Raw genomic sequence first — 18944 nt, 5'->3', positions numbered from 1 at the left:
AGAACGTCCTAAAACAGCTGATCAAGCTGCTAGCCTTGCAGCCAAGAAGCCCCTACAGACTGATTTTGCTTACTACACTGTGTTTCTTTGCAACACACAAAAGATAGTCTTATTTTAAAGCTATAAATTAAATATTATTGTGACCCTAGTTTTTCTAAAGAGTAAAGTTGCCTTAGGGCATTTTATTGATTTGAATTTTTTTTTCTTTCCTCTAACATCACCTCTCTCTATTTGTAATAAATAATTAATACAGATGTATTTATAATAAATAAGATAGGGCTTTTATTTTATAATTAGCCATAAAGGGGTAAATATAAATTGGTACATGGTAGAAAGCTCACCCCTAGGCAGATGTTACTTCAGATGTGGTTCACAGGGCACACAGCTGCATTTCCTTGGGGAAATCCATTTAAAGCTCAGAGAGGCAGTACTGGCGTTGAGGGAACTTGCTAAGCCATCCAAGATGCTGCTGAGACTGTACAGTGCCTCAGGTAGCCACTGCTGGGCTCCCAGATTTGGTTATAATTTCATTTCATGTAATTATTTCAGTAGGAGAAAGTCAGGGCTGTGTCATTCTTTAAATGGAAATGACCACAGTTTGGAGAGCACACAACTAGAGACCAAATCCAGTGAGCTGACACTTTCTCCCTGAGAGCTTAGGTAGCTGCTGTGTATCCACCACGACCACTTTGCCTCCAAGCACTCTTGAGCTATTTTATACAAACTCATGAAAGAATGAGCTTCTGCTCTGACAGGCTCCTATTGAATTTTTAATAAATGTACAATAATTCATTCAAAGCAATAAGACTTTTATTAAAGGTTTAATTCATAAAACTTGAGAAAGGCACATTGCTTTCATCTTTCTGTGGAAAATATACTGAGCTGCCCATGTCATTTGATTATAAATATCTGGGTATCAAAAGAGATTAATTTCATTTTTGTTATCTTATAGATAACTGTTTTAGTAAGAGATATAAAAACTAATTTAGAGTAAATTGGAGAAGATTAGGTTTAAAATTATGATTGAAAGTACATATACAATGTGAATTATGGCATTGTCTGTGGTCAAAGTTGTGCAAATAAGTCTTATAGATTGTCGTGGAAAGTAATTAACTTACAGCAAACAGCTAAGGGAAAGCAGCTTCTGAACAAATCTCTCACATTAATAGAAGGTTCTTTTGATCTATGACAATTCCATCTTTTTCAATTCAACTTTTTCTTTTAAAAATACTCTAAAGCAGACAATATATCTAAACAGTTATCATCTGCATCATTTATAACTTAAACTTGCTGTGTGGATCTCCAGGCAGAGTGGTTTAATTGGGATAAATGGAGCAAGTAAAAGGCCAATGAACCAGGGTGGAGTCTTCGTGTGTACCTCACAAGAGGCTCCTGATTAATTTACAAGTGAACCATTATCATGAAGAGCTATTTAAAAAATACTGTGCTCCTTGAATGACTGACATAATCTGTTAACACATGCGGAGAGATGGGAGGGAGGGAGGGAAGGAAGGAGGGAAAGGGAGAGAGAGAAAGAGAGAGAGACCCTGAGGTTTAAGTTTGTTATAAAATTGAATGGGGCCAGCAGGATAGCTGTCTTTTGCCTTCCACACACATGCCGTGACATGCATGTGCACAGTTGATCAGTAAATAAAGTCATCCTGGCACGGTTAGAAGCATAGCGATAAAGATAACCACAAACTAAGGAACAGACTCAGTTTTAGAACAAAGCAAACAGCCTCGAGTAAACTGCTTAACATGTGTACACCACTCTTCCATTTTGGGACAGGTTATTATGTAAATAATAAAGGACCAAAAATAAGTGCCATATTTTCCAGTGTATAAGATGACTTTTTGAACCACTCCCCCCCAGAAAAATCAGTGCCAAAATCGAGGGCCATCTTATATACTAGGTGCTGACTTAACCTGCAGCTTGCTTCCCCTTGATTCATATATCCAGTGCATACAGTACAGTACGGGGTGCTGCAGCTGTTTCCCCATCTGTGCGGGGAGGATGAAGCAGGGAGGGGCAGGCTGCGTACATCTTCCTGTACCTCGTGGAGGAGAATGGGATCGTGGATTGGCTCTCCACCAGAAGCCACCCATTCAGCTCGGAGGTCTTCTGGTTGAGTGTGAAGTGCACCTTTAAAGGGGGCAGTGTAGGCTGGCACTGGCTGTCAGCTGGCATTTAATAAAATGCCTGGCTGTCTGTGCCCTGCCTGCAAATAGACACATGCCCAAGTCTGCTGCACAGGGTGTGTGCTGGAAGAGGGGTAGTCGTATACAGCAAGTATATTCCAAAGTCTATATTTTAACTGGGAAAGTTGGGGATCATCTTATATGCTCAGTCATCTTACATGCTGGAAAATACGGTACTAGAGAAATGAGTATCTAAATAACCTAATGACCATTTAAAGTCACCCACAAATTCAAGAGATTAAGCTTCTCATGAAACAAGCCATAAAGTTACATGTATAATCATACATAATTGTCTGTTGATATTTGATTGTTGATACATCTCACTATATTACCAAGGCTAGCTTATAATTCACTGTGGAGCCCAGGCTGGCCTCACACTCATCCCGCCTTAGATCCCAAGTCCTGGGGTGGCAAGCATGTGCTATTTTGCCGAGTGATGTAATGCACACGTAAGTCTGTTGCCAGTGTGTGGTACTGCATGTTCGATGTGAGTGAAGTCATTTCTCTAAGTAGTCTTTGCTTTGGAAACAATGCATCAGTCAACTACACTTGAAGAACTCTGTGAGAGGAATAAAGGTAGCATGCTGTTTTTAACTAAGATGCTCCAGTGCGTATCTGGAGTATCTATCATTCTGTTTACATCTATGGACTTCCAGCAGTTCATTACCTTATAAAATCTAATGAAACTGCTGTTCGTCTGTGGAAGTGTGAGGATGCAACTTAAATACGTTGCTTGGGCATCTCATAAGTGTAGATGGTAGAAATTATGATGGATAATCGTTATAATTTTCTAGAGGGAAATATACTATACCTTAAGAGACCAGTTAATATGTAACAAATAATGACTTTTTTATTTACAAAATTGTCTCCTTTTCATAATATCATTATTTCAGTTTTGACAGGGATAGACATTTACACTAAGAACCCAAAAGAGACTCACAGAGAAAGGAGAGGATCGGGTGACTAAGTGGCATTTTAGTCATTGTAGGATGGAATTGTTCTTGGTGCCAGAACAGCTTGTTATCTATATATGAAAAGTAAAGTTGGATCTCAACTTTATTCCTCACCTTCAAATCAAATTCAAATAAATTAAATTTATGTAAATGTGAAAAGTAAAATTTTAAACTTTAAAAAAGAAAGTATGAGGGAATATCTCTGTAACCTTAGGGCAAGGATTTATTATTAAGTAGAATAAAAGACACAGCTGAAGTAAAAGATGAATTTTGCTATTAAAAATTTTCACATGAGCTTATATGTATGGTGTGTATGCATGGTCATGTGTAGGGACACATGTGTAACACATGTGCACATACGTCCACACGGAGTGTGGAAGCCAAAGGTTGCTCTCCACATTTTTACTGGATCAGAGTTTCCTACTGAACCCAGAGATCTCCAGTTAGTAAATCCATCTGACCAGCCTGCCCTAGGGCTCTGTTCTCTCCACCTCCTAAGCACTGCAATTACAGGTTGGCATCCACACCTGCCCAGCTTTTGTCTGGGTACCGGGACACCATACAAGCCCTTTTTATAATATTGTACTCCCTGGTTCACTCTCGCCTTAGTGTTGGTTTGACTCTTCAACTCAACTCTAGGCCCTTTAAGGTTTTGTGTGTGACGTAGGGAATCAGTTGGAGCAGAAAGAAGATGATCAACATTCATTACATCATGCGTGACATTTTCAGACCATTAAAACAGAACAAATACTTTCCTGTTCTAGAATGTGGATCTAGACACAAGAGAGACAACAAAAAATGCTCTGTTTTCTAAAACTGATGACAGGAAGTGGCTGAACAACATGTGTGAAGTTTAGTCATTGCCCAAAGTCCTCAGTGTCACATGTTTACTTCAGAATTACCCACCCCTAAGTAAAAAAAAAAAAAAAATTACTCTACATAAAGTTGGATTTGGTATTCTAACTCTCCATGATTCTTCCTTTTTTTTAGATGGGACATCTTAGGAGCTGTTGTTGGTACAGAATGTGGAACCATAGAGTCAGGACTGTCACTGGTGTTCCTCAAAGACCGAGAGAGGAAGCTGTGCACTCCCTACATGGACACAACCGGCTATGGGAACCTGAGGTTCTATTTTGTTATGGGTAGGTACAGACTGCTACCTTTTCCTATGGAAATAATATTGCTTATTATTTACCATTAAAAAATGAAAATTAGTGAACTCTGATCTCTCCTAACAGAATGAAGACCTGTGGCACTCCTCCCTGCCTCAGGCCAGTCTGATTGGTGCCATATTGTAGAGAAAGGCATTCTTGACATGCCATGGCTAGGCCCAAAGACAAAATGCATAATGTTTCTCTCACCTCCATTTGTGGTCACAGCACCAGTGTTGAATGCAATAACAATTAGGTTTTTTTTAAGGCCATAAATTTGAAGGAGAGTGGGGAGGAGCTAGTGGGAAGGTTTGGAGGAAGGAAATGGAAGGAAGAAATGTTATAGTTATAATCTCAAAAAGAAGTAAAGATTCATTTTCTCAAAAAAAAAAAAAAACAATGGGAAGGAAGCAAAGACGAGGTGACCTCTCTGTCTACAGCCAGTAACTCATCGCGGTGAGTCATTTGTTTCCATGGCTATCTTGTTATTTCCCAACTCTTGCTGTTAAGGGAAGCAGAGGGGGAGATGGTTTATTGTACGCTAGCATGTTTTATAAATATACTCTATTTTCCAATATGTTTAAAAACACACAAAAAAAGCATTCATAAAACATACTCAAATGTGTTACAGATAGAGCAAATACATAAAGTTGGTAAAACACCCACACGTAAGTTGGGTACTTGAAATTTGTGGCCTGCCACATTTGTCCCAAAACTTGTCAACAAAAGCAGAGTGACATTTTCTTTCGCTGATGTCATTCCTGTCACATACCTTCTTTGTAGAGTGGAAAATCACAAGCAATGTGTGGAAATGAAGCAGGAAACAAACATCACCTATCTTTGAACTTAGCAGCAAAGAAGTCAGTTTGTCGGGACAGAACATCCCAAGCCTAGGACTCGGAGCTGCTGTTTATCGCTCACATGCCTCACTTGGCTTCTTGACAGACGTACAGCTCAGGGTTGCATGGCATAGACCTCAAGACCATCCTGGTCACAAGCATATTCCCATGTGATGCTTCCAACAACACTCTGTCCACAAAGAAGTCACATGTCTCTAATGACCTAATCTCAAACTTCAGGACATCCTTATCTACTCTAAAATAGTCTGTGCATTTAAATATCTAGACCTCATTTCCTTTAAATAATATTCAAACTGTCTCACACTTTATTATAAGTAATTTCTAGAAAACATTAGCAAAACATAAATTATAATAACCACTCCAGTTTGTTTTTCTATCTTTACCTTCTTGATAAAATGTATTTGAAATTAGAATTTCAATGCTAAATCAACCCATCTGAAAACATCTATAAAAAATTAAATCGTCATTGTATTAATTACTTTTTATAGATTCTATATATAGGATATTAAGTCATCTTTAATTCTCTCCTTAACAAAATTGACTATTAACTAATGAATTAAAATAGTATTGACTATGCAGGAAATTTTTAGTAAGCCCAAAGATATACACCATCCTAAACAAAAGGAACTCCATTCAGTAAAAAGTCAGACATGCATATTGAATATAGAGCCTGGAGTAGGTCATACAGAGGCTGTGGCAAGCAATGCTGCACCAGTCACAGAGTTGCTGGTTGATTGAGTTAACACATAGAAGCACTTAAATGGTGCCTCATACCCATCTGTCTGTGTTGTTACTGCTTTAGAAGTGACTCAGACAAAGCCCATGACCACAAGTGACATTTAACTGTGTGTGGGGAGAATGCCACAAGCTCTGATGGACCAGTGTGCCCATGAAAGTGCAGAAATAGCTGGCAGCACCTGCAGGAGAAGCATAAGGGCCAGGCTTCATCGGGGAGATGACATTGGACCCATTCTAGAACCGGAATTTCAGACTGACCAATCTGAACAAAGGACATTTAAAAAAATCAAAGTAATGTGATACATTTGCAGCTGGGTAATTTCTCCAGAAGATTAATAGAAGCATGTAAAATGACCTGGAGTGGCACTTTTCTCCATCCCATTTACGGAGTTTAGCTCTTTCTCTCGCTGCCATGTCAACGGATTCCTGCCAGGACGATATTACCTGTTTTTAGGGAGATGATTTCATCAAGGGTGTGAAGGAAAGACTGAAATAATCAGAAACCAGAAGAAGAGACACTAGTTAGGGCAGTGGGGTAGGTCACGTGACAAAGAAAGAAAGAAGAACAGAGTGTTGTGTAGCCTGATTAAACTGTTTTAGCGTTAAGCTTATAGAGAACAATATTTTTAAATAGTAAATAATAATTCTAACAAATTTTGGTGAGCACTTGTTATTCCACGCAGTGTATTTTCTCTGGCAACTCTATTCTGTGTCTAGTGTGCCAATCAAAGCAACAGAAGACTGAGTCGGTGCTGAGTGATAGTGGGAAGGAGGGGACCGAGACAGGACAGCTGCAGAGACACAGCCAACTGAAGCTGGTGCACAGTGAATGCGGGTTTATTAAAACAACACACATTGTTTTCTTCTGGGTGCCTGGGGAGTGGCACCACTTCCTATACTGGCATGTGTTTTTAAAAGAGGCAGCTGTGTGGAAGAGTATGGTACTAGACATGGTAAGGCTGGGGTTTCTAGAATATAATATAGGGGTTCTGTTCAAAGTTGAGAGCACATTTGAAAACCACTCACTTCCTGCACCTCAACGAGTGGGTGTGGAATAAATGAAGTGATGAATAGAAGAAATAGGCTTTTGGCTGAATTTTGAAAGCTGAACTAACTTTCTGAGAGCTGCTGATAGCTGATGGCATGAAAAACATTGGGAAAATCTTTTCCCAGTAGAGAAAAAAGGGAAAGGGAATACAATGCAGAAGAGCATAAAGAAGAGAAAGGAGGTGTGTGGGGGATGGGAGAGACTCCCGTGGGGCAATGCGAGTAGATCCATATTTATCACACGCACAAAACTCAAGTCCAAGTGGATTGAAGACCTCAGCGTAAAACCAGAAACACTGAATCTGTTGGAAGAAAAATTGGGGGAAAGCCTTGAACTCATTGGCACAGGAGACTACTTCCTGAACAGAACACCAATAACTCAGGCTCTGGGCTCAACAATTAATAAATGGGACCTCAGGAAACTGAAAAGCTTCTGTAAGGCAAAGGACACTGTCAACAGAACAAAACAACAGCCCACAGACTGGAAAAAGGTCTTTACCAACCCTAATTCTGACAAAGGGCTTATATCTAAAATATATAACGAACTCACATGATATTCTCCACCGTTGAGTAGAGAGTGAGATCTGACTCTCACACGAGCTCTGGTGCCCCTTTTCTGACCATGTCCCCTGGATGGGGAGGCCTGATGGCACTCAGAGGAGGGATAGCAAATTACCAAGAAGAGACTCGATATCCTAAGAGCATATACAGAGGGAGGAGGTCTCCCTCAATCACAGACATAGGGGAGGGGAGAAGGGGTGAAGTGGGAGGGAGGGAAGAATGGGAGGAAACAGGGGAAGGGCTAACAATCGAGATGTAATACGAATAAATTAATAAAAAATAAAATAAAATAAACAAAAGCACTGAGTTATGTAATAAAACACATGCAATTACATATTATAAAAAAAAAGAAATGGGGCTCAGAATTAAACAGAAAATTCTCAACAGAGGAATATCAAATGGCTGAGAAACAATTAAAGAAATGCCCAATGTCCTTAGTTATCAGAGAAATGCAAACCAAAATGACTCTGAGATTCCATCTTAGACCCATCAGAATGGCTAAGATAAAAAACTCAAGTGACACCACATTCTGGCGAGGATGTGGAGAAAGGGGAACACTCCTTTATTGATGGTAGGAATGCAAACTTATACAACCACTTTGGAAATCAATCTGGTGCTTTCTCAGAAAACTGGAAATAGGGCTACCTAAAGCCAAGCTATTCCACTCCTTGCAATATACTCAGAAGATGCTCCACCACACAAGGACATTTGCTCAATATTTGTAATAGCCAGAACCTGGAAATAACCTAAATGCCCCTCAGTCGAAGAATGGATAAAGAAACTGTGGTGCATTTATACTATGGAATACTACTCAGCTATTAAAAACAAGGAAATATAATCTCCTTATGAAGGCACTTAGTGCTATGAACTTTCCTCTTAGAACTGCTTTCAATGTGTCCCATAAAGTTGGGTATGTTGCACCTTCATTTTCATTCAATTTTAGCAAGTCCCTAATTTCTTTTTTTATTTCTTCCCTGACCCAGTTATTGAGTAGAGAGTTGTTTCATTTCCATGCTTGTGTAGGCTTTTTGTTATTTCTATAGTTGTTGAAGTCCAGCTTTAAGCCCATGATGGTCTGATAAGATACAAGGTATTATTTTAATCATTTTGTATTTGTTGAGGCTTACTTTGTATTCTACTATGTGGTCAGTTTTGAGAATGTTCCATAAGGTGCTGAGAAGAAGGTATACTCTTTTGTGTTTGGGTGAGAAGTCCTGTAGATACCTGTTAGGTCCATTTGATTCATGACATTGGTTAGTGTCATTATTTCTCTGCTTAGCTTCTGTTTCGTTGACCCATCCTTTGGTGAAAGTGAAGTGTTGAAGTCTCCCAGTATTAATGCTTGGGGATAGATATGCGCTTTAAGCTTTTTTAATGTTTCTTTTAAAAATGTGGGTGCCTTTGTATTTGGGGCATAAATGTTCAGAATTGTGATGTCATCTTGGTTGAATTTTCCTTTGATGAGTATGATGTGTCCTTTCTCATCTCTTTTGATTAATTTTGGTTGAAAGTCTATTTTATTAGGTATTAGAATGGCTACAGCAGCTTGCTTCTCGTGTTTACATAGAAGACCTTTTTTCAGCCCTTTACACTGAGGTAATGTCTATAATTGTGGCTAAGATGTGTTTCTTGAATGCAGCAGAATGTTGGGTTTTGTTTATACATTGATTGTTAGTCTGTGTCTTTTTATTAAAAAGTTGATTTTGATGTTGAGAAGTATTAATGACCAGTGATGTTGGTTGTGGTAGTGTGCTTGTGTGTTTGTCAAGTTTTTGTTTTGCTTAAGTGATATTGTCTATTTCCTGTGTTATCCTGATTGTAGTTAGCCACTTTGGTTTAGATTTTTTTCTTCTAGTAACTTCTGTAGGGCTGCATTTGTGGAGAGGTAATATTTGAATTTGTTTTTGCCATGAAATATCTTGTTTTCTCCATTATTGGTTATTGAAAGATTCATGGGTATAGTAGTCTGAACTGGCATCTGTTGTCTCTTAGGATTTGCAAAACCTCTGCCCAGGCCCTTCTGGCTTTTGTTGTCTCTGCTGAGAAGTCGGGTGTGATTCTGATAGGTTTGCCATTATATGTTACTTGGCCTTTTTCCCTTGCCTCTTTTAATATTTTTTTCTGTTCTGTACACAAAATGTAGTAGGACAATTTTCTTTTCTGGTCTATTTGGTGTTCTGTAAGCCTCTTGTATGTTTATATGCATCTCTTTCTTTAAATTGGAGAAATTTTCTTCTATGATTTTGTTGAAAATATTTTCTGGACCTTGGAGTCAGGCATCTTCTTTTCTCAGTTCTTATTATCCTTATGTTTCATCTTTTCATGGTGTCCTTGATTTCTTGGAGGTTTTATGTGAGGAATTTTTCAGATTTAACCTTTTCTTTGGTGGTTGCATGAATCCTTCTATTGTATCTGACATCTGACATCTCACATTCTTTCCTTCACGTCTTAAATTCTGTTAGCAATGCTTACCTCTGAAGTTCCTGGTTTCTTCTCTAAATTCTCTATTTCCAGGCTTTCTTCCATTTGTGCTTTTACCATTGTTTCCATTTTTATTTTCAGATCTTGAACTGTTTTATTGATTATTTGCATTTTCCTGAATTTTATCCAGTGATTTATTCGTTTCTTCTCTATAGGCCTCTGTCATGGCCTCTCTAAGGTCCTCAATCTGTTTGGCTGCATCTTCCTGTATTTATTTATGGATTTTATTTGCTTTCTTCATTATCGTCTTCATTATGAAGGATTTGAGATCATTTTCTTATGCTTCAGTTGTGTTAGAGTTTCTAGAACTGATTACTTTGGGATAACTGGGTTCTGGAGATGCCATATTATTTTGGATTTTGTTGTTTATGTTTTTATGCTGGCCTTTAGTCATCTTCCTGTTTCTGACATTGGGTGGTAGTTTCTGGTGTCCTTCACTGGCAGTTGAGAGCAGTTCATAGGTGAATGGCTATAGGTTGAGACCCCTCACCTGCAGGGATCAGAGAATCCGTCCCTGTATCAGGCATATGACCTGGGTTCAGCTCTTGGGACTTTGCTCCACAGCCTGGCTTCCAACTGGGCCAACAGACTTAGACATTGGAGCTCTATAGCCCATAGTTCAGTTCAAAAGAGAGTGATGGTACATCCCACTAGCCTGCATTTGGCTGGGCTTTGGAGAATGTGTCCACACCTGCCTGGGCCCTGGGCCCCTCCATGGACTGTCAGGGTGTTCCAAGGTAACACCTATGCCAGCTCACACTCTGGCCTCCACCCTGGGCCAGCAGACACAGACACTAGTGCTCTGGTAGCCCACAGTTCAGAGAGAGAGAGAGAGAGAGAGAGAGAGAGACAGAGAGACAGACAGACAGACAGACAGACAGACACAGAGACAGACACAGACAGAGAAAGACAGAAAGAGAGAGACAGACAGAGACAGAGACAGTACAGCCTGCTAGCCTGAGTTTGGCTGTGCTTTAGTGAGCTTGCCTATACCCACCCAGGCCCTGGGGCCTTTCTGAGGACTGACATGGTGGTCTGAGATCAGATCCACCTGTTCTCCTGGGGTCTTTCCTGGGCCAGCAGATCCAGAAGCTGGTGTTCCACCTCCCACAGTTCAGTCCAAGATAGAGAGTGCAGATACAACTTGCAGGCAAGTATGCGTCCAGACTCTAGGGACTGGGCAGCCATCCTTGATGGTCTGGTTGTATTGCCCAGACCCACTGTGCTCTACACTGTGTGGACCCTATCACCCAAAGCTCTCCAGGTCTTGTGATCTGTAGCTCCCAGCCTGGTCCCTAGGTTCAGTCCTGTCAATCAGACACAGTGTGTGGTTAGTGCTGCCATCTTGGATCTCCCTGTCATATCAGTTTAATGACTCATTTGTCTTAAACTTGTACAACTTTCAGAATTAAGTTCAAACCTATCTGTTCACCTATTCAGCCAACATTATTGAGGAAGAGTATCTAGTACAGGGGTTTAGGGCCAAACTTCAGAGAACAAGATAAAAATAACTTAATAAACACCATTTATTTTGCTCTTTGTTCATTGTTCCTCTAAAAATGTTTACTGAGCATTTAGTTTGTTCTCAGTTCTTTTAGTTCCCATCATCTCTTTTCTCTGGATTTTTACTACAGTATATCATCATAATACAATTAAAGCTAATTATCATTCTTTCTTATGAGGAATCTTCCCTTCTGTTGTGATCTCTGTGAATGCCTAAAACCATAGCTCCTAATGTGGCTTTTCTATAAGCTTTGTTTTCCTCTTATATACATACATACATGCCTATGATGAAGTCTGGTAAGTAAATTATAAATTAGGCATAGTAAAAGACTGATTGGAGACAGGTAGCAGTGATGCACGCCTTTAATCCCAACACGCAGGAGGCAGAGGCAGGCAGATCTCTGTGAGTTCAAGGCCAGCCTGGTGTACAGAGTGAGTTCTAGGACAGTCATGGCTACACAGAGAAACCCTGTTTCAAAAAACAAAACAGTAAAAAAAAGAAAGAAAGAAAGACTAACTGGAAGAATTAAGATGAAGTGAAACTGGATTCATAGATGGCTTACAGGTTAAAGAACTTGCCTCGACAGCATAAGGGTTTGAGTTCAGATCCCTGGCCCCCATATAAGCCAAGTGCAGCAGTGATTTTCTCACATTCTAGCACTGGGAACAGAAATGAAGGGTCTCTGGGGCTTGCTGCCCAGCCAGTATAGCTAATTGGCAAACTCCGGCTCTGGTCAGAGACCCTGCCTCAAAAAGTAAGGTGAAAAACAATAGACAAAGATACCCAACATAACGTATACATATATACATGCACACATACAAAAATCATAATAGCAAACTGTTCTGAAACCTGGACTGTCCGGTGAATGTTAGTAATTTCATGTCATTCGTGATGTAGATAACACACACTATATAAGGAAACCCTTAGGGTAATAGACACTACTGTGTATTTGCCTTAGGTTTTTGTTTGTTTGTTTGTTTGTTTTTCTCACTAAATAACAAACTGAGGTCAAGGTATATTTCCCCTACTAGCACAATGCTATGAAAATTGTAAAATTCAGCAAAACCACTCTGAACACCAATTACTATCTATAAACCTATTTAAAAGAGCATTTAAGTAGTCTAGAACTGACCATCCACCCAGCTTTTATTGAATTCTTTCTGTACTTTAATTGCTGTACAAGATGCCTCCTGAGCCCTTCCTTCCACCACGCATCAAAGCTCTGTAAGCTAAGCAAGATTCCATTTCTTCCTGTAGGAGTTGCTGTCACTGAGCTGCACAGGACTGACAGATGCCCTCAGAGGGATATTTCAGATAAGCTCTGTCGTCATCCTAATGTCTTGGCTCCTCTCAGACTTTCTCCTCCACTCTGTTCCGTATGAGAGTCCCATGCCTGTTACTTCTCTGAACAGCAGCTGCTGTTCACTCACTGTTGTTAGAAGAGCAGACCCTGCAACCAGTTAGTGGAGTTGCAGAAGATGGACCATTCAGGCCTGTCCTTAGATGTGCTACACCGAAATCACACAATGCAACTTTTCACGTTTTTAGTTCCTTCTTGATAATTTTGAATGTATATTTAATGTTTGATGGGAAATTTTTTTTCTAAGGGAGAATTTTGCTTTCATGTAGATCTTCCCCCAGGCACCATAATTTAAAATAACTTTAGTAACTGCTTTATTATATTGATGTAACAAAATGCTAAAATAAATGATACCAGTATAAAAATCATTGTTTTCTCTACAGGTTGTTAGCCCTGAGTGATAAACATTAGTTGGAATGAAATTTACATTATCACTGATTTACCATCCCTGTGTTAGTTCACAATACATAACTCAGTAAATAGTAATTGTTTGATAATGTTAAAATGCACAATATGTGCATCATGCCAAATTTCAAGGTGCAAATACAACCATCTGCAGTTTCCCTGAGTGATGCTAATACAGGGTTGAGGTCAAATAGAATGCCATCAGATACAGACTTGCCTCTGAGGCTATTGTAGGACTTCTCCTGGGCCCAGACCCATCAGCAGGGTGATAAATGTATCTTACTTCTTGAAAGCTGTTGTTATGAATTGGAAATGCACAATACTTGTATTTAATTTTTCCTGATGCATAACATGTGGCACACACTGAATTAAAAGTAGATTGCTCCTATTTGTTCTCTAGTTCTATAGCTAAAGACAAAACCAGTTCATATAGCATCTGGCACCATTTGCATTCTCAATGCTTTATGAAACTGATAAGTTATAAATTTCCTTGGGAGGAAAATCAGTTACCAGACTGATTCCTTTCTTCACTGGTAGCAGAAGTATAACTCCTGTGTCTAAAGCGAGGCTATATGGCACACTCCCTAACACTGTTCAACCAACACGGACACAGATTTTCCATAGCACTATCATATAGCTCGTTAGAATCCATATTCCCAGTGCTACCTGGGCAGGACAGGGACATGTGCTGAACTTTCTCTTCCCTGGCTTGGCTAGGCACTCTAGCAGCATTCCCAGAGGCTGCTGGTCCTCTGCTGTTTGTCTCACAGACACTGGATTCTCACTTAACCCTGGGATGTTGCTCAAACATACCAAATAGCTTATAGAACAAACTTAGGTTTAAGAGAATATACACAGTATATTTCTAGTAGATCACTACTAAAACCAAACATGAATTTCTGATAAGGTGTTTGTTCAGGTTGTTAAAAGCAGTTGCACTCAGGAAGACGAAAGAACGATGTTTCATTAATAAGCCAGCTTGCTCAACAGAATGAGCTTTGCATGGCTTTAATGTGGTGACTATAGTCAACTGTTGGTATTTTTAGATTCAAATAACCAATTTCCTTCAGGGCCCTGAAGGTGGGATCTTGGGGACTCAGAAAAGGCTAGTGAGCAAGTTACGATTCTCATTAACAGGCTATGAAGATGTAGTGGCTGAGCTTGAAGGAACAGTCAATGTTTAGAGCATCAGATCAAACATTTCCATGTTGTCATGGCATGGCATGTGAATCCTGCCAAGCGAATCCCCTAGGCATGCATTGGTCTTCAGGAACCCTACTTCAGAAGTCTACTCCTGTAGATTGTCAAGGTTTTTCTCTACAGATTTCTTTTTGGCTAATATTGCTTCAGTTATGAAATTTCTTATACTAATTAGGTTCCATCTAACTTTCATAGTTTTGCTTGTGAGACAGTTTCTTCCAAAGGGCAGACTCCATTATTCAAATTGAATCAGACAGGACATTTGTAAACAACTGACGCCCTGTTGGCTTATTCAGTTTAGTTGGTGTCTCAACCATTGTTTGTTGATTTCAGTACATTCCCAAAGGGTAATCTTATTCTAGAGTTTGAGAATTACCTTATTGGCACCAGATAATATCAGCAAGAGCAGTTACCTGTAAATAAAGTTAACATCAGTGGTGTTGATTTAGGAACAGAGGGATTTCTCACAAGTGTAACAGTAAGAGGAAAGGTTGGTGCGATGAGCTTTGGAAATGCTTTTTCATGCCTGTGTTCTATGTGTCTGGTGCTGTTATGAGGGGCAATGTGTTGGGCTTCTACTTAGCTGTAATTATTGATCATGTGTAATAAATAGAGAAAGAATAGATCACTGGTAACAAGACAGAACTCCTACTCAGATTATTCTGTCATCAGGAGACCCTCACCTCCCTTTCAGTTCTAATGATGTATCACTTTGTGTGACCAAAAAGTACAGTGATGGAGAGCAAACTGTAGTATATACCTTCCACTAATCAAATGAAGCACCCAGTATAAATGTAAAAAGTAAACATTTTTAAATGCACATTTAAAATACAAATATGTCTGCTAAAATACTATTTCTATTGCTTGAAACATATTCCCAATTCAGAAGTCTTAGATGCAGGGAATCACCAAACATTTTCATATAAATGTACTTAAAGACAAAATCATCTAGGTAACTACAGACAAGGCCCTTGGCAAAATCTAACATGACTTAATGATAAAAGTCCTAGAGAGTAGGGCTAGAGAAAATGTGCCTCAGCATAACAAAGGCTAAGAATGACAGACCCACATCCAAAATTATCCTAGATGGAGAAAAAACTTGAAGTGATGCCTTTAAAAGTCAGGAAAAGTACAGGGCTGTCCAGTATCCCCACTGCATTTCAACATTGTGCTCAAAGCACTTAGTGGAGCTCAAGAGCAAGAGAAGGAAGTTAAACAGATACAAATAGAAAAAAAAAGTCAGATCATTTCTATTTACAGATGATATGATTTTATACATAAAGACCCCTGATTTCTGCAGGAAAACTATAAACAATCAACAATTTCAGCAAAGGGACAGGGTACAAAATCAACTTAAAAACTTAGTCACCTTTCTGTGTACCAACAACAAGCACACTGAGAAAGAGATCATGGGCACACTCACAGTAGCCTCAAACACAATGAAAATCTTAGAATAAACTTCACCGAGGAGAAGAAAGACATGTATAAAGAGAGCTTCAAATCTGTGACGGAGATGTTGAGAAAGAAGCTAGAAAACGGGAAGACCTCCGTGGCCTTGTAGAATTAATATTACAAACGTGATCATTCTACCAAAGCCATTTACAGACTCAGTATTATCCCAATCAAAATGGCCAAAGCATTTTCACAGAAATAGAAGAAAAAAAAATCCTAAAACTCTTTTGGAACCACAATATAAAAAAAAACTCCACCTAGCCAATACAATCCTGAGCAAAAATAACAATGATGGAGGGATTGCCATTCCAGGTTTCAAGATATATTATAGAGCTATAATAATAAAAACAGTATGGTACTGGCACAAGACAGACTTGTAGACCCAAACAGGAGTACACATAATTACAGCTATTTAAAGGCCGTGATAAGCAGGGTCTCAGAAGGCCTGGGGAACAGGGCAGGCCCAGGCATGATGGCTCACTTTGTAATCCCAGCACTGTTGTAGACATACACTGACAGATTCCCGAGACTTGCTAGTCAGCCAGCTTAGTCAGCTTGGTGAGTTCCAAGTCAGGGAAAGACCCTGTCTTAGCAAAAAGTGGCACATAAAGTTGTCCTCTGGCCTGCACACACAAGTACAACAACCTACACACACATATCCACACACGTAAAACGGACATGTGCCACCTATGAACATGCACCTGTGAAAGCACTTCTTTTCAACTGGGTTGAATCATGGCCATGTAGCCATTGCTCGACAAACACCGTTATTTGAGTAATTCCATTAAACAACGAGTAATACTGGCCGTTAGCTGTCAACGTGGCTCTTCTAAGCTATCTTCATCCATTAATTAATCCCTTGGGCCTCATTGTCTTTGTGTAAAGGTATCATTAACTGGCACGTGGTACTGTAATTATTTCTAACTTTGATTTTTTTTAATGCTATGTTTGATCGTTTGGATGCGAATTAGTTCTAACACCATGAAATTTTTCTTTACAGGAGGCATCTGTGATCCTGGAGACTCTCATGAAAACGATATCATCTTATATGCAAAGATTGAAGGAAGGAAAGACCACATCACACTGGACACTCTTTCCTATTCGTCCTATAAGGTACAAATGCCGCCCCTTACGCCTGATGACCCACCTCTCAGGATGAAGCCACGTCCACAAACACCACACCAGGCACCAAGGACACTTCTCTTTCCTTGCCACCCCAGGAAATTGCTAGATTTTTTTTAAAGTGACTTGGAATTTTTAACATTCATTTTTATATCTGATAGAAATGAAAACTCACATTTTTATCAGGAAGAATGAATTACAGCAACAATAAAAACAAAGCCAAGCCTCTGAGTGACAGTTATTCTTGTCCCTGAGAAAGCTGTGACTCTAATTATGCAACTTCACAGCCTTGCTTTTAGACATAACAAGTAGAGTCCCACATTGGAGATTTAGACATAATGAATAGAGTCCTGCACTGGAGAACTTTTAGCCAGAAGGCATTACAGGAGTTCAGATCACTGCTACCCTTATATTTGTCTCTGCTAATTGGAGGTACATGATTGCCCTGTTCCCTTTGCTCTCTAGATACAGGACAGGCATTATTTCTTGTACAAACATCCTGAAAATCATGTGAGATTCTTTTCATGGGTGTGAATTTTTTTTTATTATATCAATATGTGCTGGTTTTACATCACACTCGTTAGTGGTTTCTCTCTGTATTGATAGCACTTTAGGTACTTTACAGAACTTGGGGGCTTGGGGAAACCTCTGTGGGTAATGCACTTGCTCTATAAGCCATAGCTACCTAAGTGGGACCCCAGAACACTAGTAAAAAGCTGGGCATGGTGGTGCACGCCCAACCATAGACACAAATTATTACAGATTGATTTGTTGTCTATGGCTACTTCTGTGTTGAGTCTTGTTCTCAAGATTCCTAGTTGGGTCAAACATTAATAGTATACAAAACCACTTTTGAAAGCACTAACTGGTAAGGTCGAATCATTATTCAACTGCCTTGATCCTGTGCTAAGGCAGATAAAATGGATACACATACTTGATTAGTCGCACACAAGGAGCCCCACTGCCCGCACAAAAGGAGTTCTGAGTCATTGAAATGAGTTGTCCTTCATTCTCCACAGTTGAGTGGAGAGTGGGGTCTGACATTCACATGAACTCTGGCGCCCCATATTTGACCATGTCCCCTGGATGGGGAGGCCTGGAGGCACTCGGAGGAAGGACAGCAGGTTACCAAGAAGAGACTTGATACCCTATGAGCATATACAGGGAGAGGAGGTCCCCCTCAGTCACAGTCATAGGGGAGGGGAATAAGGGGAAAGTGGGAGGGAGGGAGGAATGGGAGGATACAAGGGATGGGATAACCATTGAGATATAATATGCATAAATTAATAAAATATATTTAAAAAATGAGTTGTCCTTGAAGACAGACTCTTCCACATGAAATAACACACATAGTACAAAGGCCATTGCCTGGTGCTCAGTGCTCAGAATCTAAGATCATTCACATTGACTAAGTGGAGAGAACTAGAAATCATTTGAGTTCGCTTTTTTTTTTTTCTTTTGGAAGGTTCCATCTCTGCTGTCTGTGGTCATCAGTCCTGAGCTTCAGACACCCGCCACCAAGTTTTGTCTCAGGCAAAAGAGCCACCAAGGGTATAATCAGAACGTGTGGGCCGTAGACTTCTTCCACGTGCTGCCTGTTCTCCCGTCCACCATGTCTCACATGATCCAGTTTTCTATCAATCTGGGATGTGGCACGCACCAGCCTGGAAACAGGTAAGAGGCACACTGATGAGTGAGCTAAGCCAGTGGGAAGTGCACGCGTGCACCTGGCCGTTGAGTTAGAGGGATTTGTCAGTAGATTTCTGGCTGGGATTTTAATGAAATATCCATTGACAAAATACAGATGCTTCCTACACTCCCTGAAAAAAATTTTTTGACTAATAAATAGATATGACTGGGTAGATTTTTATTTTTGGTTAGAATAGCTTCCTTCTGAGAGCTTGATATAAG

At 39.8% G+C, this 18944-nt stretch overlaps 1 protein-coding gene across 2 annotated transcripts in view; it reads left to right on the top strand.

Moving 5' to 3' along the window:
- RELN (reelin) overlaps positions 1–18944 on the top strand; it is a 443910-nt gene that overhangs the window by 268859 nt on the left and 156107 nt on the right. For both annotated transcript variants that reach the window (XM_084787306.1, XM_084787305.1), the window contains exons 12-14: positions 4143–4294; positions 16912–17024; positions 18499–18707. In XM_084787306.1, coding sequence (XP_084643432.1) covers positions 4143–4294; positions 16912–17024; positions 18499–18707 — 474 coding nt within the window. The remainder of the gene's footprint in view (positions 1–4142; positions 4295–16911; positions 17025–18498; positions 18708–18944) is intronic.

Source organism: Acomys minous, assembly GCF_964271855.1.
Source record: "Acomys minous genome assembly, chromosome: 6".
In the NCBI taxonomy this organism is placed as follows: Eukaryota; Metazoa; Chordata; class Mammalia; order Rodentia; family Muridae; genus Acomys; species Acomys minous.
This window is presented reverse-complemented; position numbering and strand designations above follow the sequence as displayed.